Genomic DNA, 18,602 nt, shown 5'->3' on the forward strand with positions numbered 1-18,602 from the left:
CACGTGACCTCTGAGTTCAATGACTGACCCATCAGAGATTAGCCAAGGCCTCTCAGATGGTCTGCCGACCCTTGCATCGTAACACTGACCTTATAATGTGGCACACTTGTCCTTTTCTCACAGAAATATAGGTATGGGAAGTGAATCATATATGGGCAGTATCCAGCCCAGAAGTAACGAGACAAAGACATTTTCAAATTCTTATTTATATGTTTAATGAGAACCAGATAGATCTGCAGTAGAACCTGCCAAATAAGAGCACCTTTGTTTCCTTCTTTCTAGTGAGGTAATTCGGGGGATCTGATGGTGGAACTGCACACAAGCCCAATGTAGAGGCTCTAGACAAGTACCCTAGGGGTCACGTGGCCCCAAGAGTCGGCTCTGAAGAGCCTCAGGTGACCCTTCTTACTTTGAATGTGTAAATTCTATTCCTCATTCCTAGGGGGTGGAGCAATCAGACAAGATGTGTGTAACTCTCCTTCCTCCAGCCCCAGATATTTCACAGGAATCAAAGACTCAACTCCAACCACCCAGGCTGACTTTATAGATGTAGGAGCTCAAGCCTCGGGCAGGTGTTTGGCAACTCCCATAATCACCTCCAGTCCTCCTGGCTGACTCTCATTGCTTTAGCAATAAGCCATCTGCATCTTTTGATCCACGCAAAGCTAACTAAAAACATAAGAAGAAAAGTCAGTGTGAAGGTAGTGCACTTGATTGAACACGTGCCTGATGGTGAAATGTGATTTATGGTCCTCCCAGAACGCTCTGTAAATTTGATGCCCGTAACCTGCTCTCATTCCAGTAACATCTTCGCCTGTTGCTTTCCTGTTAAAACACAGCACCTTGATAAATTAACCTGTTGGATGTCAAGGACAGCAGAGACAGACATATGATGCTCCAAACCAAGACACTGGCTGAGAATGGAGAGAAAGAGACGGGTCTCAGTAATGCTTCTGAAGGAGAGTGGGCATCATTGGTGACTGGAGTGGGAGGTGAGGGAGAAGGAGGGCGAGATGGTCGACACAGTACCACACTTAGCCGTTCATGGTTGTCCCAGGATCAGCCCTAGTCCTCCATCGTAAACAAGCTCCTGGGGGGATTTCAATCTTTGGAGACTGGTGAGAGTTCAGGCTCCGCTCACTAAACCTCGGTTTATGGGCTGCTGATTTGGAAAGAACAATGGCTCTTTCTTGCCAGCAGGACAAGCGCGTGCAGGCAACTGAGCAAATATTGCACAACAGGTCAAAAGTATCCAGTGTTGGTGGGGGTTGCGCGAGTTGAGCAGGGCAGAGAAGAAAACTTCAGCTGTGCAGATGCAGTGGTTGTGGGGGCGGGGGGGCCGGGGGGAGGGTGGAAGAAACATCACTACACCTGAAATGCCCCAAACAGGGCTGGGCAACCTCCATAGACGAGACTGGGAAAACACCAGGCTGCCATGATGTCAGTCTGTACTCCCTCCCAAAGGGTTCTGAATTAAGTTCAGAGTTGCACAGGACTGTGATCCCGCAAATAAGCAAGAAGTCCTGGCCCTGGCCATTTCTGGAAAGCCAAGGAAGACCATCGGAACCCTTGGATATTGACACGGTACCTAATCCACCACCCTAAGTCTGCCCAGCCAGCTCTGCCATTCTCCATCCCTCGTCTGCTTCAAATCGTGCGCCGTGAGCTAGGTCCCGTCTTTCTCCCTTAGTCCGCGTTCCTCTCCCCCCATATCCTACACACCTCTTGACTGACCTGCGAGGCCCTAGTTCTAGTTCATGTCCTCTCTCACATAAACGGTCAGCATGCTTCTCTAGCCATGCTCCAGGCTCCCAAATTTAGAGTTATGAGCAGAACAAAAGGCTTTTTCTGTTGCAAGCCAGGGATTTTGGAAGCATCTATGCAAGTCCCATAGCTCAACTAGTAGACAAAGGTCCTCTCAGCCAAGCAGGCCACAGGGGCGATGAGGTGAGCACAGCATACCTGTCAAAGGAGGGCCGCTCCCCCGCGTCAAAAGCATCTCTCAGCTGCTTCACCAGGTTGTCCTGCCCAGGCAGTCGGAAGATGCCCTCTTCATTCAGACCATGCTCCAGGATGAACTCGGCACACTTCTCCACCAGGATGGGCACCAGGTGGGGGCCGAACTTCTGCTCATAAGCCACGGTCTCATCCAAGCGCTGGCCAAACACAGCTGGGAAGAGAGAAAGCAGGGCCTGCCCGTCACTCCGATTTCCCTTGGCAGAACTGAGCAGTCAAAGTGATAGGATTTTCTGCAATGATACTGAACAAAATATACAAGAAAAACCACACATCATATTTTCTGGGGCTATAAAGTGGGGGCTGTCCATTTGAGGCTGTCGGTCAGTCTGTTTGTCTACATTTATAGTATTTAAAAGAGCAACTCACTTTTAATGACTGCTTGTTTTGTGCTAGGAATTGTGCTAAGTTTGAACACCTTTCCTCACTTAATCTTGAAAGCCAACTCCATGAGATAGTATTATTATACCTGTGTTACTATTAAAGATATGGAGCCTTAGAGGCACTAATGAACTTGCCAAGGTCAGGTGCCAGGACACAGAACAAGTCAGAATTCACACCCAGGCAGTAAATGCAAGAGGAGCAAGTAGGCCATTCTGAATTCTGCTTGTGCCATTTAGCATTAAAGCAGAATAGTCTAACATCCATATGATGTCTCATACTGTATTAAACCATTGCAGCATTTTAAATAATTTATATTGTTTACTATGTTCTACTGTTGTTAACACTGCCACAGTGAACATGGTCACTCGCCTAGCAGAGTTCCTGGAATGTATCTAGTTCAATGTATAATTTCTAATTAATTGATTAATTAACATTTTGATTGGATGAACATTGGTTTTTCCTCCTTTTGAACTATTTCCTTAGGGCCAATTCTCACATGTGGAATTACTAGGTCAAGCCGTTTGAACATTTTAATGACTATGGTAGGCAAATTGCTTTCCAGAAATATTTTTCCGAATTACACTGCCTCCAGCGAAGCATGTGTGGACCAGCTCCACCCAGCCCTGCCAGCATCTGGCTCTATAATTTCCCCACCCCAGCAGTGGAACAAGGTTAGTTTATGAATCAGGACACTGGCTGACTACTCATTTCCCCACCAGGGCCCCATGCCCTTCATGTCCTGGAGGTCAGAAGACAGTCATGGTTTCATTTCTGTCCTGCCTGGTTTTCTCTCTGGCACCATTAGGGCTCTGCTACACTGACTACTCCAATCCCTAGGACACTGTGCCCAAAGTCCTTCGGTTTTCCCCATGATTCTCTCTCTGGTGGGTCCCCGTTATTTGGTCTCTAATTAATGTGGATCCCACATGTAAGAGCTGCAGCCATATCTCTGTGATCGGGGTCCTCCTCACTCCCCACTGCCCGAGGCCAAGCTGGACACCTCCCTTCCCTACCTCTGCTGTGGTCTCCTTTCCTGTAATTGTTCAAAATCCTCCTGCTAGTTACCTTTATAAACAACTGGTCCACCCAAGTATGCTTCCATTATTAATAGTCATCCACTTCTTCCCCAATTGCCACAGCAGCATTTTTCAAATTACCCCTCAAAGCTCCAGGGGATCCTCATCACCTCAGACCTGCTGGGCTGTTTTCTGTTTTACTTACAGCATTCCAGTGAGACTGTCTGCTTAAATATTTCTGTGGGTAAAATTTGAAAACCAGGGCCAGCATCCCTTAGGTCAGCAACTGGGCCAGCCCCCACCTACCTTTCTGGCCTGACTTCCTCCTATGCCCCCAAAGGCACCTCACTCTGATGATCTCAAAGCCCACAGTACTCACCAGACTATACACCCTTGGATGGTCTCTTCTAGCTGCCCAGTCCGCTCATCTCTCTCTTCCCTGTCTACTAAGATTCTATGTCTTCCCTGAAGTGAAAGTGTTAGTCACTCAGTCGTGTCTGACATTGCGACCCCATGGACTGTAGCCTGCCAGGCTGCTCCATCCATGGAATTCTCCAGGCAAGAATACTAGAGTGGGTTGCCATTTCCTTCTCTAGGGGATCTTCCCGGCCCAGGGATCGAACCCCAGTATCCTGCATTGCAGGGAGATTCTTCACCATTTGAGCCAGAAGGGAAGCCCACGTCTTCCTTGGCCCAACTCAAATACCATCACCTCTGCCAAGACTTTCCTGACCCAGCCTGAGGCACTCCATCCTCACTCAGTGCACCCATATCCCTTCTGTACCATCCCAATCTTTTTCTCACTGAGTTACTATCATGTACCTGTGCTGCGCCCCCTGCAAGACTGTAGGCTCCCTAGTGCCAGGAGGAGGCCAGGAGAGTCCCCTGCCCTCAGAGCTTCTACTTCTTGTCTTGTCATTCATGTAATCTCTCAATCCAACTCAACCTGATTTCACCCTTATGTTTAGCATGGGGACAAGGCAGACAGTCAAACAATTTTGCTGAATTACTTAATGAGCTTTGTCATCTTTAAGCAAGTGCTTTCCAAGATTAATGACAATTTGGGCATTTCTGTAGTTTAAACCCTAATAGGGATGCCCTCAGGAAGTGATTTCAGCCTCACACTGGCATCTACTGAGTGCCCTGCATGTATCAGCAGCAGGTCATGTGGAATGGGTTCTATAGACAAGGGCCTGTAGGAGGTGACTCTCGCTTTCAATTAGCCTACTACCAAGTTATGAAAATGAAACGACCCATGCAAAATGATGAGAAACAATTAGAGGGTGTCAGGAAATATATAGAATTAGGTTTCTAATTGTCTGTGAAAGGAGCTAGATAGATATTTTCACCAAATTGGAAGGAAACGATTAGTTGATCTGACTTAAAAGAAGCTTACTCCTTGGAAGAAAAGTTATGACCAACCTAGGTAGCATATTCAAAAGCAGAGACGTTACTTTGCCCGCTAAGGTCCATCCAGTCAAGGCTATGGTTTTTCCAGTAGTCATGTATGGATGTGAGAGTTGGACTGCAAAGAACGCTGAGTGCTGAAGAATTGATGCTTTTGAACTGTGGTGTTGGAGAAGACTTATGAGAGTCCCTTGGACTGCAAGGAGATCCAACCAGTCCATTCCGAAGGAGATCAGCCCTGGGATTTCTTTGGAAGGAGTGATGCTAAAGCTGAAACTCCAGCACTTTGGCCACCTCATGTGAAGAGTTGACTCATTGGAAAGTCTTTGATGCTGGGAGGGATTGGGGGCAGGAGGAGAAGGGGATGACAGAGGATGAGATGGCTGGATGGCATCACTGACTCGATGGACGTGAGTCTGAGTGAACTCCGGGAGATGGTGATGGACAGGGAGGGGTGGGATGCTGCAATACATGGGGTCACAAAGAGTTGGACACGACTGAGCGACTGAACTGAACTGAACGCATAGACAATGGGGCATTTAAAAAGTTTCCTTTGAGAGTTCTAGGGAGGGCACTTTAGACGGAAAAGCAGATGTGTTTCAGAGCAGTTGACATTTGGGCTCAAGGAGCCCACTGGATCACAGTAGAGAAAGACACCCCAAACACAAAGATGTCAGAGCTGTCAAATGTAAGCTCTGTTTCTGAGGTCTTGAGGCAGATGATCTGAAATCAAGCTCCTTCTTACACACCTCTGCACAGCCTGTCCACCAGCTTTCCTCATCGTCTGAGTCTCTCAGCTTTGTTCCTGTGCTCATTGTCTCTTCCTCCCATGGTCCACAGTCACGACTTTCAATGTCATTCTCCCCAGAACACACATTTCCCAACATCCCTTTACCCTCCAGCATCTCCTTGGGTCCAAATCTTCACCACACCCTTGAACCCACCACCCATCCCCTCCCCTCTGTCTTAGCAGGTGACCTTGTCTCCCCTTGTCCTTATCTCCCCAAACAGAGGACATCATGAAAGAAACTGTGATCTCTAGTCCCTGCCTTTCCTATCCTCCCTCCTCTGTCCATCTGCCTGTCCTCTCTTGGAGGAAGAAAAGTACCCTGTGCTTTTGTCTAAGATGAAGTTTCTTAAAGTGGGGTACCCTCCTTTTCTGTCTTTTCTAGGACTTCATTCTTCTTTGATATCTTAAACTGAAAGAGCATCTGCATCTAAGTCTTTACCAGTTTATTAAAGAATCATTTCCCACCCCAGCTCTCCTGCAATCAATAAATACTTCCTTTCTTTTCTTCACCAATATGCTTACAGAGAAACACTCATGGCCTCCATTGTTTCCCTTGTTATTCATGTAACCTCTCAATCTATTTCAATCTGGTGTCCTCACCAGCATCTTCCCACCCAATCTGTTACCTAAGATTTCTCATGCCCTCCTAATAGCCAAGTCTGACAAACCTAGACAGCATATTAAAAAGAAGAGACATTACTTTGCCAACAAAGGTCCGTATAGTCAAAGCTATGGTTTTTCCAGTAGTCATGTATGGATGTGAGACTTGGACCATAAAGAAAGTTGAGTGCTGAAAAATTGATGCTTTTGAACTGTGGTGTTGGAGAAGACTCTTGAGAGTCCCTTGGACTGCACAGAGATCAAACCAGTCAATCCTAAAGGAAATCAATCTTGAATATTCATTGGAAGGACAGATGCTGAAGCTGAAGCTCCAATCCTTTGGCCACCTGATAAGAGCTGACTTACTAGAAAAGACCCTGATACTGGGAAAGATTGAAGGCAGGAGGAGAAGGGGACGACAGAGGATGAGATGGTCGGATGGCATCACTGACTTGAGGGACATGAGTTTGAGTAGGCTCCAGGAGCTGGTGATGTGACTCTTTGGTCACAAAGAGTCAGACACAACTGAGCGGCGGAACTGAACTGACTTTCATTCATTCCACAATCTGCTGGTCTTCTCTGAAGACCAATGGTATTGATTCTCCTTCCTTCCTCAAGACTTCCTCCCTACATGGCAATGAAACCATCCACCTTCACTTTAGTCTCATCTCCCTGCAGGCTCCTCTGCAGGTCCCTGTACTTGCCCATCTTCTACCTGCGCTTCAATGTGTCATTTCCTAGCATCCCAATTCAGACTTCTCCTCACTCTAGATGTTATCCTTGGGAAAGTTCATACAAGTCCATGCATTTGGATAGCACCCATAAATTGACACAAATTTGCATATCTGGTCCAATCTCTTTCTATAGATATCATCTCTGCCTCTCTCATCTCTTTCTCTCTCTCCTTTATTCCTGTAAGCCCAATGTCTGATGGCAGTTCTCCCACTGTCTTCTCCAATCTCACTCTCATCCCACTCCCAACTCTCCCAAGTCACTGCTCCTCCCATAGGCTTTCTCACAAGCAATAGCAATTCAGTCAATCATTCAAGCAGTAGGCACTTTCCTAGGCATTGAGAATACAAAGCCATTAACACAAGGTACTAATTATTGTACATTAGAATGATGTGCAACACCCCTGCCTTCCTTCTTAACAGATCAGGACATTTTCAATTCACTTTAAACTGCCTCTCTTTTCAATCCTCACTCGTACTGCAAACATGGTTGTAATGGGTGCTTCTGCAATTCTTTTTTTTGCAAACTCCTTCCACTGGAATTCACAAAATCATTTGGCAAATATAGCCTGAGCATCTGCTGCAGCCCAGATTCTTTGGTAACTGTAGATTATGATAGAAGGGAAACCAGCCTTCCTCTTGAAAACTCTGGAGTGAAAGCCCTTCCTCCTCCCCACCAGGAAACCTGATTTTCCTGCAGCCTGAACTCAAATGCCTTCTCCTAGGAGGGAATTGGTTATTCCCTACGTTGTGCTCACGGCACTCCCTGTGTATACCTCCATCACTTCTCATGTCGTCTTATGATGATTTATTTAAGTATTTCTCTTCCACTGGACTGTGGGTTCCTCAGAGGCAGACAGCCTGTCTGGCTCACCATCTATTTTTATCTCCTGGCACAGAGCCTGGCACATGACAGACTAGTCCTCAAAGAGCTGTTACCTGCTGTCTCCCATTCCTCCTGTTCCCCGTCCCTTCCCTCCCAAATGCACTCTGGTCAGCACTTCCCCAAACTTGCACTTGTCAAGGAAATCAATTTGTTATTGTTGTTCAGTCACTATGTCTGACTCTTTGTGACCCCATGGACTGGCAGCACGCCAGAGTTTGCTCAGATTCACGTCCATTGAGTCAGTGATGCTATCTAACCATCTTATCCTCTGCTGCCACTTACTCCTTTTGCCTTTACTCTTTCTCAGCATCAGGGTCTTTTCTAGTGAGTCGGGCTCTTCCCATCAGTGGCCAAAATATTGGAGCTCTAGCATCAGTCCTTCCAATGAATCTTCAAGACTGATTTCCTTTAGGATTGATTGGAAAGGAAATCAATGGCCTCTGCATTTTTAAAGTCCGGTGATCGAATTCTCGGTCTTTTTCTGAACTGCTGCGTCAGCAACACGTGACACAGCAAATCACCCCTTCCTTCTTGAGACAATTTCTCACATGGCTTTCGGTTCTCCATTTATTTCACCAGCCTTATTCTCAGCCCCCTTGGATGACTCCTCCTTTCTCCTTGTACACTAAAGGTTAATGTCTCAAGCTTTTCCTTCCGCCTTTACATGTACTTTATAATCTCACAACTTTAAATATCACCTATGTGATGAAGACTCCAAACTTTCCAGCTCCAGCCTAGAAATCCGTGCAAGCCAGTCTTACCAACAAGAGATGACCACTGCCTGTTCTGGAGACACCAGGACCCCACAGATCCCTTCTAACATGAGAGAAAGGGCAACCTTGTTTCTTCAGTTTGTCTACATCAGCGTTTGCCACTCTTCATCTCACATCACATGTCATGAGTTTAGAGTCCAAAATATCCCTGGAACTTCAAAGACCCAATCCTGAGTTCTACCTACCTCTGAATCTGGATCCTGATTGCTAGAGTATCCTGAATTCTTTGATCCTGGGTGGACAAAGAATTCAAAGATCCTGAATTCTTTGATCCTGAGTAGATAAGAAATACCTAGCTATAAGGGAATAGATGAACTGAGAAGTCTAGGGAAACTAGTGAAGGATCAGTGAAAGGCGAAGACAACAGACAGTGGGTTAGAAAGTACTCAGAGACCATTTCCTATCCTATGGATACTAAGAGGAGAAACCCAGCTCCCTTTTCTCTGCCCTCCTAGCTTGCACTCAGCCCTTCAGGGAACTGCCCTTTCTACCCTCTCCAACCACTCGTCCACTCAGAATTGCTCATTACTTTGGACCCATTACCATTAACAAAAGCATTTCCATCTAAACAGGTACAAATCTTAAGTAATTATAATATGCTATATAATTATTAATACATTTAATTAATTAAGCTAATTTTATGACAAATTACCTTAAAATTTTCATGTGCTCTTTCATTCAGTCCTCTTAAAAATAATAAAGTAGCTATTATTGTCCCATTTTACAGATGAGAAAACTGAGACTTGGGTTACAAATCTGTCCAAGGTCATATTAATGTTTACCCTGGGATTCTAAAACCAGTATACTTTAATCTTTCTTTTGTAAAGTCAGTGGAATAAAATTGTCCAGGTAAAATTTCAGGCATCCACAAAGCTCAAGGAAACAGAGAAAGGGGTAAACTGTCTTGTCTCCTCTCACAAGCCATCCTTCACTCCTTACTTCTCTAGCTTCCACCCCAGATTTGCTGGAAAACCCCTGAACACTGTATTGATTCTGTTAACCACAAGCAGGATTAGCTGTCACCTCCTTTTTAGTCTCATTCCTCCTTCATCATTGCTCAAACACTCCTGGATCCAGGACAAGAGCCCTCCCACCCGGCCTCCGGTCCAGCCCAGGTCACAGAGAGGCCCCTCTCTGCCTCTCTCTCCCTGCTCTTCCCTCCTGTCCCGAGAGGCTCAGTCCTAGGAGCATACCCCTCTCAGACAGGAGGGAAAGGGAACACTGGGCAAAGCGTCTTTTTGTGGAAGAAGCAAATCACAAAATTGGAAAGAAATACCTTTCTTTTGGAGCTTGGGTGTTTTCTTCCTGAAATTCCAGCAAAAGAGCAGTGCCAGGGCAGGAAAGCCACAGCCCAGCTCCCACCGCGGCATCCTGGGGATACGAGGCATGATGGGGGCCCAGGAATCGTACTTTCTGCAGGGCCAGCCTCAGACCTTCCCTCCTCCACAAGCTGCAGGAACCATTCTCTCTTGTTTCCAGATCAACACATGCTTGTAAACACTGCTCAGGTTCTGACTCCAGCACTGAAACCATGGGATCTGTCGGCACCTGCCCTGGCCCTCCCTTCCTCCTTCCCACACATCTTCTCCTCCCCACTCACCTTAACACACATGACTCTTGGCTTTTAAAGAGTGAACATAAAGCTGTCAAGGCCCCCGCAATAAAAATAAGTGCCCCCTTTTACTTAGCAGCTAATTGTCAACTGCCATTCAAGGAGTACCAGGGAGGTGCGTTAAAAAAAAAAAAAAGAAAGAAAGAAAGCCCACACACAGCCCTTCCCAGCATTGCTCCATATATCAAAGCCTCTGGCAGGAACACAGGATTTCACTTAGCGCTGATGAAGCCAGCCCACCCTTCCCTGGAAATGAGTTGCACGTGGCTCAGTTGAGCCTTCAGAGAAAAGGATCTTGGAGGTGGGTTGCTGGGTAAAATGAGAAGATTTCCCCCCCTCCCACTGAGAAGACTCAGCAAAGAGTGCAGCAAGCCAGCTAGGCGTGCCCAGGAGACTTGAAATGGACTCTTGGCGTCAGGGGGAAGACAGGAAAGGGCAGGGAAGGACTGCCAGGTAGGATCCTGGACAGTGTGATGCTGCCAACCAAGTTCATCCCTCCATGCACTCATAGAAATGGAGCGCTCATCTTTGATACCACATTCTCTTTAAGTATCGAATTCACTCCCATGTCTGGGCAATGTTACCATGGAAACAGTATGCAAACCTGCTTACTTCTCTCCATCTCCACCTTCTTTACCCTCATCCAAACCACCTTAGCATAAAGACCCAGCTTTAACCAGGCTATCTCCACTGTTCACACCTTCCTCTCACTCCAGAGCCCATTCTCCTTTCTGCCACAGGACCTTTGTATAGGCGGTTCCTCTGAGACACTGTGCCTCTTCCCCCTTCTTTGCCTAGTTGGCCTTTTCTGGCCCTTCAGATAGAAGCTGAATCATCATTAGTTTCCTGAACTTCTTAATAAAGACATTCCACCCCCCCCACTATGGCATCATGAGTTTTATTCTTCATGGTACTTTATGCAATTGAAATTTTATGGGTTTCCTTGGAGTTTTAACTTCTTTTCTATGTCTTTTACTAGACTATGAAAGTAGACTTTGTCTTTTTTTCTCTTTTTCTCTCTCTCACTGTTGTACCCAGTGCTGGCACAGTGCTTGGCGCATGACACATGCTCAAGAAATATTTGTTGAGTAAATAAATATTTGTTGAGTATCTATCAAGTGCTGAGGCCTCAGGGGAAAGGAGAGGAAATAATTAATGAAAGAAACAGAGACCATCCCTTGTAACGTCCCATTTAGCTAGAGAAAAAGAAGCAGGTCACATGGGGTAACAGTGAATTACAGAAACCACACTCCCTTAGGCAACACTGGGCTGAAGGTTGTGAAATTTTGCTCTGAAGGCTGCAGACACAGTAAGAAGAGAGGGAGAAAAAGAACCCAAGGAATAGAACAATTGCATATTTATATGCTCCATGCCTAGTGCTGGCAAACACACAAAGACTCTTAAACCGTGGGACCTGCCCCCAGGGTCTTATATCCTGGTTGGGTGGAGCAAAACGATACACAACCTAGAGCAGCGCTTCTGTGCCCAGCAACGGCTCAGGAAAACCTCAGAGACCAGCCTCCAGAGGAAGAGGGCAAAGCAGGTCCCCACCGAGGAACAATTTGCAAAGTGGCTAACAGCCTCCTGGGGATGGGCCGGATCCAGGGAAGGCAGAGCCTTCTTACTAAAGGGAGGAGATGGTTTGAAGAAAATGGGCAGCTGGGAGCCTGGGGAAGAGTCATTTAAAGTTAAGGTGTGATCACTTCCCTTTTTGTTCTCCTTAATTCTAGAAAACTCTAGAATTGCAACCAGAACTTCCAGGAAAAATTAATCTAACTTTCCAGACAGACCCTTAGGAAAGCATAGTTAAAAAAAAGGAGGGGGGAGGAGGAGAGAGATAAACTGGTTGTCTAGGAAGGAAAAAGCTGGAATACCAAGGTTCACTAAAATGTTGCTTTCCAAGGTGCAATATTATGATTTATAATAAGAAATATATATTTGCTCTTCCACCCATTTCCTGGCACAGAGTTCCTAAAACTCTTGGAATTTCCTGAGATAAGAGTGATCAAGTGTCTTTTGTTATGTTAAAGAGGTAATTTTTGGATCCTAGCTAAGGATGGGGGCTGGTTGCTAGGGGAACCAACCATGTGATTATTGGTTTGGAACTTTCAGTCTCAGCCTTCTCAGCCTCCCTGGAAGGGGAGGGGGGGCAACTGAATTCAATCACCAGTGACCACTGATTTAATCAATCCTGCCTATGTAATGAAGCCTCCAGAAAAAAACAAACAAACAAAATGAATTCAGAAAGATGTCAGGTTGCTGAACACAAGGAGAAACTGATAGAGTGGTGCGGGGAGAGGGCTTACCCACACCTTTCCTACACATATCTTCTACTTGTCTGTTCCTGAGTTTTGTCCTTTTATAATAAGCCAGTAATCTAGTAAGTAAACTGGTTTCCTCTGTTCTCTGAGCCACTCCAGAAAATCATTAGAGCCCATGGAGGGGTTGTTAGAATTTCTAATCTCTAGCTGTTTGGTCAGACGCACATGGTACAATGTGGACTTGTCGCATATGAAGTGAGTGTGTGCTTGGGAGCAGTCTTGCAGGACTGAGCTCTTAGTCTGTGAAATCTGAAGCTATCTCTTGGTGCATGCGTGTGTGCTGTCACTCAGTCTTAGCTGACTCTGCACCCCAAGGACTGTAGCCCACCAGGCTCCTCTGTCCATGGGGTTCTCCAGGCAAGAATACTGGAGTGGGTTGCCACTTCCTCCTCTAGGGGATCTTCCCAACCCAAGGATTGAACCCATGTCTCCTGCATCTCCTTCATCGGCAGGTGGACTCTTTACCATTGTAGATAGTGTCAAAATTGAGTTCAACTGTATAGCACCTAGCTCCTGTAGAAGAATTGCTTGAATTTGTGGGGGAACCCTCCCCCTCCCTACAACACATATCCACCAAAGTTGGTCCCAGAATCGGACACGGTTATAGGCGTGTTCAGAATCAGTTCCGAGGCAGGAAGAGCCATGGGGAAGAAGTTAGGTTTGCGTGGGAACCACGTGGACTATCTCTCCCATCACGGGAGTTAGAAAAGGAACTGGGGCAGGAAGAAGCCTCAGCTCTGCAGAACTGTCATGAGAATGACTTGATGGGAAAAGGGCTTGATATTAAATGGGACGACTGGGGCAGGGCTTGCTGAAGTGATATTTGAGCAAGGACCTGAGCAAAGCAAGGGACCAAGTCACACAGCTGTCTGAGAAAGGAGGATTACGGACAGAGAAAGCAGTAAGTCCCAGGGCCCTGAGACAGGACTGTGTCCAGGGTGTTTGGGGAAGAGCAAGGAGGCTGGTGAAGCTGGAGTGAAATGAACATTGGAGAGGGTTCTAGAAAACAAGGTCAGAGAGGTCACAGGGATGGGGGCAGATTGTGTACAGATTCATCCTAACGCTTCTGACTTTTCCTCTGACAGAGAAAGGAAGCTATTGGACTGTGATGAGTAGAGCAGGATCTTGATATGACAGAGTTAACAGGCTTGCTCTTCTGCTCTGTTTTCAACAGACCATAAGATGGAGAGGCTGAAAGCCTGGAGAAAGTGTGGAGATCAAAGCCGCACTTCGAACAAGACAGTCTGGCATCTCAACCAGGGTGGCGGTAGTGAAGGTGGTGAGATGTGATTAGGTTCTGGGTGAAAAAAAGCCATAGAAAGTTTCATGAAAACAGCAGCAACAGATCTCAGTGTCTTCCCGGTGTTTGAAGGATGCGCCCTGGGGATCCAGTAGACCCAGATCCGTGGCACTTTACAAGGCAAAAGAGGGCCCCCTACAGGGACAGTAGCCTTGCTGCTGCCCTTTGATACCTGGGCCCCTTGGAAAAATCATTTACTTCCTCAGGACTGGACTGTCCTAACTAAAAAACAGGAAAGACAAATGTCTGACTTGTCCCATGGCCTCAGACTGGACTCTGCTGTCTTCAAATGCCTTCTCATCCTGAGATCTCCAAGTTTGGTTCAACAGAAAACTTTTAAGGGTCTGAGATGCCACATCAAATCCAAACCTTGTTCTCTGAATAAATAAATAGTGCCGTGCTCTTATTTTTGCTCCCCTGGACTTTCCTCTGCCTACAGGACTTATGCCTGACTTGCTTCTGATGGCGGCAGCCTCCAGGTGGGGTGAGGAAGAAATCCCCGTTCGTGTTATGACTGTAGCAGCAGTTCACCCTGACAAGGCTGAGCAGAGCACCAAAGGGGCACAGATGCTGGTCACAGCACAGCCACAGCATTCTGACTCAGAACAGATACATATTTTAGAAGGCATCTACCACCCTTGTCAGTTTAGTCAAAGCACTGGATCAAAGAAAGAAAAGGTCAACCATCTCACAATCTAGGGCAGTAAGGAGGGTCACAGATAAGACCAGCCAGGGTGAGAATCACCAAATAGACATTTAATAAATAAACATCTCATCTCTACTTGATTAGCACCCCCCAAAATGCCATATTTAGGAATTGGGAAATGATTAATGAAATCACACTCTCTCTCTTTTTTTTTTTTTTTTTTTGGTAATAGGTTGCAGCTCTTTGCAGGAGGTAGGCGCTCTTAAGTTTGGCTGTCCCATCCAAGTCACTTCTGTTCTCACAGCCCACCCCTCAACCCCCCATGCCGGTTATAGGTCATAGGACAGCATCCCTGCCCCTGATCCTGACCACAACTGAGCCAGGAGTTTGGAATGGGGCAGTGGTAGAGGCTGAGCTCATACTGTTCACAGGGTTCTCCAGGGAAGAACACTGGATGGGTTGCCATTTCCTTACACTTTATCAGAACTCTTCACTATGACCCATCCATCTCGGGTGGCTCTGCAAGGCATGGCTCATAGCTTCATTGAGTTACGCAAGTGCCTTCACCACAAAGCTGTGATCCATGAAACGGAATGAGCTCAGCCTCTGCTGCCACCCCATTCATTGGAAGCGCTGTTGCTGAAACTGAAGCTCCAATATTTTGGCCACCTGATGTGAAGAGCTGACTCATTGGAAAGGACCCTGATGCTGGGAAAGATTGACGGCAAAAGGAGAAAGGGGCGACAGAGGATGAGATGGTTAGATAGTACCACTGACTCAATGAACATGAATTTGAGCAAACTCCGGGAAATACCGGAGGACAGATGCCTAGCGTACTGCAGGTCCATGGGGTCACAAAGAGCTGAGCATGACTTAGTGACTGATCAACAAGAGGTTGAGCTCAATCTCCACTGGTAGTTAAGGGAGAAACACAGGAAAGCTGGGGCTAGCTCAGCAGTGTTTGGGACTGGCGTGAGTGCTAGAGGGCTGTTAACTAGATGGAAACAGACAAGCAGGCAGAGGAAAACAGAACGGACAGCTGCATGGCCCCTCAGAAACAAACAGGATAAGCTCATGCTGACCAGTTCTCAGTCTCAGCTCCTTGAGTCCTCCTGGAAGTTCCTGCCCTTGGTTTCCTGAAGGAGCGACTACAGATGCCCAGTGTTTCTTGTTTAACATCATTTGCATAAAATTTTCCAATTAAGATTATACAACCATTTTGGAAAATTAAACTAGAAAACAAAAGGTATTGAATTGCATATAACCTTTGTTTATCATCCTGGGGAAGAAGTGTGTATATATGAACACCGGCTGGAAGGAAAATAAAAAAATATCTTTGGTAGCCTTATGGGTGGTTATTTTCCTATATTTTTTCAAATGTCCACAAAGTTGTTAAGATGCTTATCATTTTTGAAAGAAATAATTGGGCAATTAAAAAATATATAATATTTGAGCTGTAAAAGCACCCCCCCAAATGATTTATAAATCAGGCAGCATAACTGATAAATAATCATGTATTACACAGTTATCCTGAAGCTGACAAAAATGAGTATCTTCTTAAAAAAGTTGAATACATTCATTTGTGTTATGTGGTCCCTTGAGATCATGTCCACATCAGTTCTTTCATATTTTTTATGACATGAAAAATCACATACTGGATTCACCTCTTTGTTAATTTCAGATTTTTCTCACATTAGTTATTAGACTCCTGGTGGACACAGCATCAGGTTTCTCAGAGAGCTCAAATACTCAGGCTTGTAACCTTGAACTTGAACTTGTACACTCAAATACTTGTAAGCCAGGAAAGTGTTCAGTTCTGAATTCACTGCATATCTATAACACTAGACACAAATTCAGAACCTCTTCCCAGTCTGACTCCCATAGCAACTTTCCTTTCCTGTGCTGATCAGCCTTACTTATGCGTTTAGCATAGATCCTGCCATCAACCCTTTTAGGTTCCAAAGTCCCTATAAATGGGCAGACTCTTGGTACCGCTGAAGGTTAGTGCTGCTGGGGACTGGGGTCAGCTGCTCCAATCCATTCATTTTACAGACAAAAGCACTGTGTCCAGAGAGGAAAAGGACCACTTCAGGGCATCACATACATTTGTCGATGAGTGCAAACAAAGGTCTTTCCAGCCAATCTAGAGTTGGCTTTGATATCACTGGGGGAGGGAAGTTAGAGCCTTGGCAATGAGCACAGCCTCAGAGTTGTCCCCTCGTGGTCTTCTTTGAACACTGTTCCAGGAAAGATCATGTCTGAAACTACTTCCTTCCCATCTCTGAGATGTCACAGACACCTGTTCAGAAAAGCCTGCAGGGGTCCTTACCTCCAGAGGGCGTGCCAGAGACTCTCCTAAGGAATTTAACCCACTCCTCCATTTCCGCCTGGGAGCTGGCCATGAGGACATAGGAATCCTGTCCTGTACGACTCTGGTCACATGAGGCTGGAGGAAGAAGTAACACTAATGAAGGTTTTACATTTGTCAGGAACTAGAGCAAGGGGCAGCAAGGGGGAAGTCAAGCCTGAACTGCTTTTTGGTCCAATTAAACAATCAGTCAAACAACATACTTATTCCCAGAACTGAATATCTGTGCACCTTTGATGTTTTTGCTGAAACTCCCAATTCTATGGATGAATCACTGAACTCGGTGGTTTGCAATTGAGTTCATTTGGGCTGATATCTGCTCCCTTGAATGGCAGAAGCCATTTCCTACCAAACGTAAGAGGAAGCGTGAGAGGCAGTGTCAGTACTAGAGGAGACAGGCTCAGCCCGTACAAGTTTGGAAGACTTCAGTCTATCACGCCAGTCATGGATACTTTCTTCAGCTTCCCTGAGCTCAGCTGTGGGTGTGGGAAAGGAAACAGCAACTCAGGAGGGAGGGACAGTGAGCACACAGGTGTCTCTTCCTTGTGAATCAGTGCTTCTTGTTCAGAATCACTGCTCTCCTGCCCACATGAGACATTGCAAACAGTGGCTCTTGATACATGGCTGACAAACAAATGAAGTCTGTCAGGACGTTATTTACTGTTTTCACTTTAAACCCAATATTACAGACATACGTCTATAGTATGTCCTGGGTTGGAGTTGTCAAGTGGACAAAAGGGTAGAGGAAATGACGAGGGGGCAGAACAGGGACGGGAGACCGAGACAAAGAATGAGAGAAAGTGACCGAGACAAGTAGGGAGAGAGAAGGAGAGGCATAGGAGAGGGAACCCGTCAAGCACAGGTCTTAAAAACAACAAGAAAATAAGGGCAACGACAAGATACTATTAAATTTCAAATTGTTCTAGGGGATATCAACCCATTCTTTTCAAAATATCAGGGCATTTCCTCCAAAAAGAGTTTGTTCTACTACCATATGACCCAGCAATTCCACTCCTGGGTATTTATCAAAAAACAAAACAAAAACACTAATTTGAAAAGATACAAATACTTCAATGTTCATAGCATCATTATTTACAATTACCAAGATATGGAAGCAACCTAAATGTCCATCAACAGAAGAACGGATAAAGAGAATGTGGTATATACATACAATGGGATACTACTCAGCCATGAAAAAAGTATGAAATTTTGTCATTTGCAGCAACATGGATCAATTTGGAGGGCATTATGCAAAGTGAAATAAGTCAAACAGAGAAAGATAATTATTTTATGATATTGCTTATAGATAACATCTAAAAAAATACAACAGACTAGTGGATATAATAAAAAAGAAGAGAAGCAAACTCACAGAAAACAAACTAGTGGTCACTGGTAGGGAGTGGGAAGTAGAGAGAGACAACAAGGGGTAGAGGGTTAAATGGGACAAACTATTGGGTATAAAATAAAATAAGCTACAAGGATATATTGTACAACATGGGGAAGATAGCCAATATTTTCTAATAACTATATATGGAGTACAACCTTCAAAAATTGTGAATCACTATATTGGACACCTGTAATTTACATAATAATGTACATCAAATAAGTGCAATTTCTTTTAGATGTCAGAAAACATAGTCCCAATTTTATTTGCTTTTTCATTTATTATTTTCTATTTGAGTATTATTGCTCTATAATTTTGTGTTAGTTTTCTTCTGTACAGCAAAGTGATCAGCTGTATGTACACATATA

General features: G+C 45.4%; 1 protein-coding gene across 3 annotated transcripts in view; it reads right to left on the reverse strand.

The window, feature by feature from the left end:
* ARHGAP25 (Rho GTPase activating protein 25) overlaps nucleotides 1-18,602 on the reverse strand; it is a 48,485-nt gene that overhangs the window by 17,046 nt on the left and 12,837 nt on the right. For 2 of the 3 annotated variants that reach the window (XM_068971115.1, XM_068971124.1), the window contains exons 3-4: nucleotides 16,812-16,928; nucleotides 1,963-2,170 (exon numbers count right to left, since the gene is read on the reverse strand). In XM_068971115.1, coding sequence (XP_068827216.1) covers nucleotides 1,963-2,170; nucleotides 16,812-16,928 — 325 coding nt within the window. The remainder of the gene's footprint in view (nucleotides 1-1,962; nucleotides 2,171-16,811; nucleotides 16,929-18,602) is intronic. The other variant, XM_068971135.1, reaches the window with a different exon arrangement.

Source organism: Capricornis sumatraensis, chromosome 1 (assembly GCF_032405125.1).
Source record: "Capricornis sumatraensis isolate serow.1 chromosome 1, serow.2, whole genome shotgun sequence".
NCBI classification, from domain to species: Eukaryota; Metazoa; Chordata; class Mammalia; order Artiodactyla; family Bovidae; genus Capricornis; species Capricornis sumatraensis.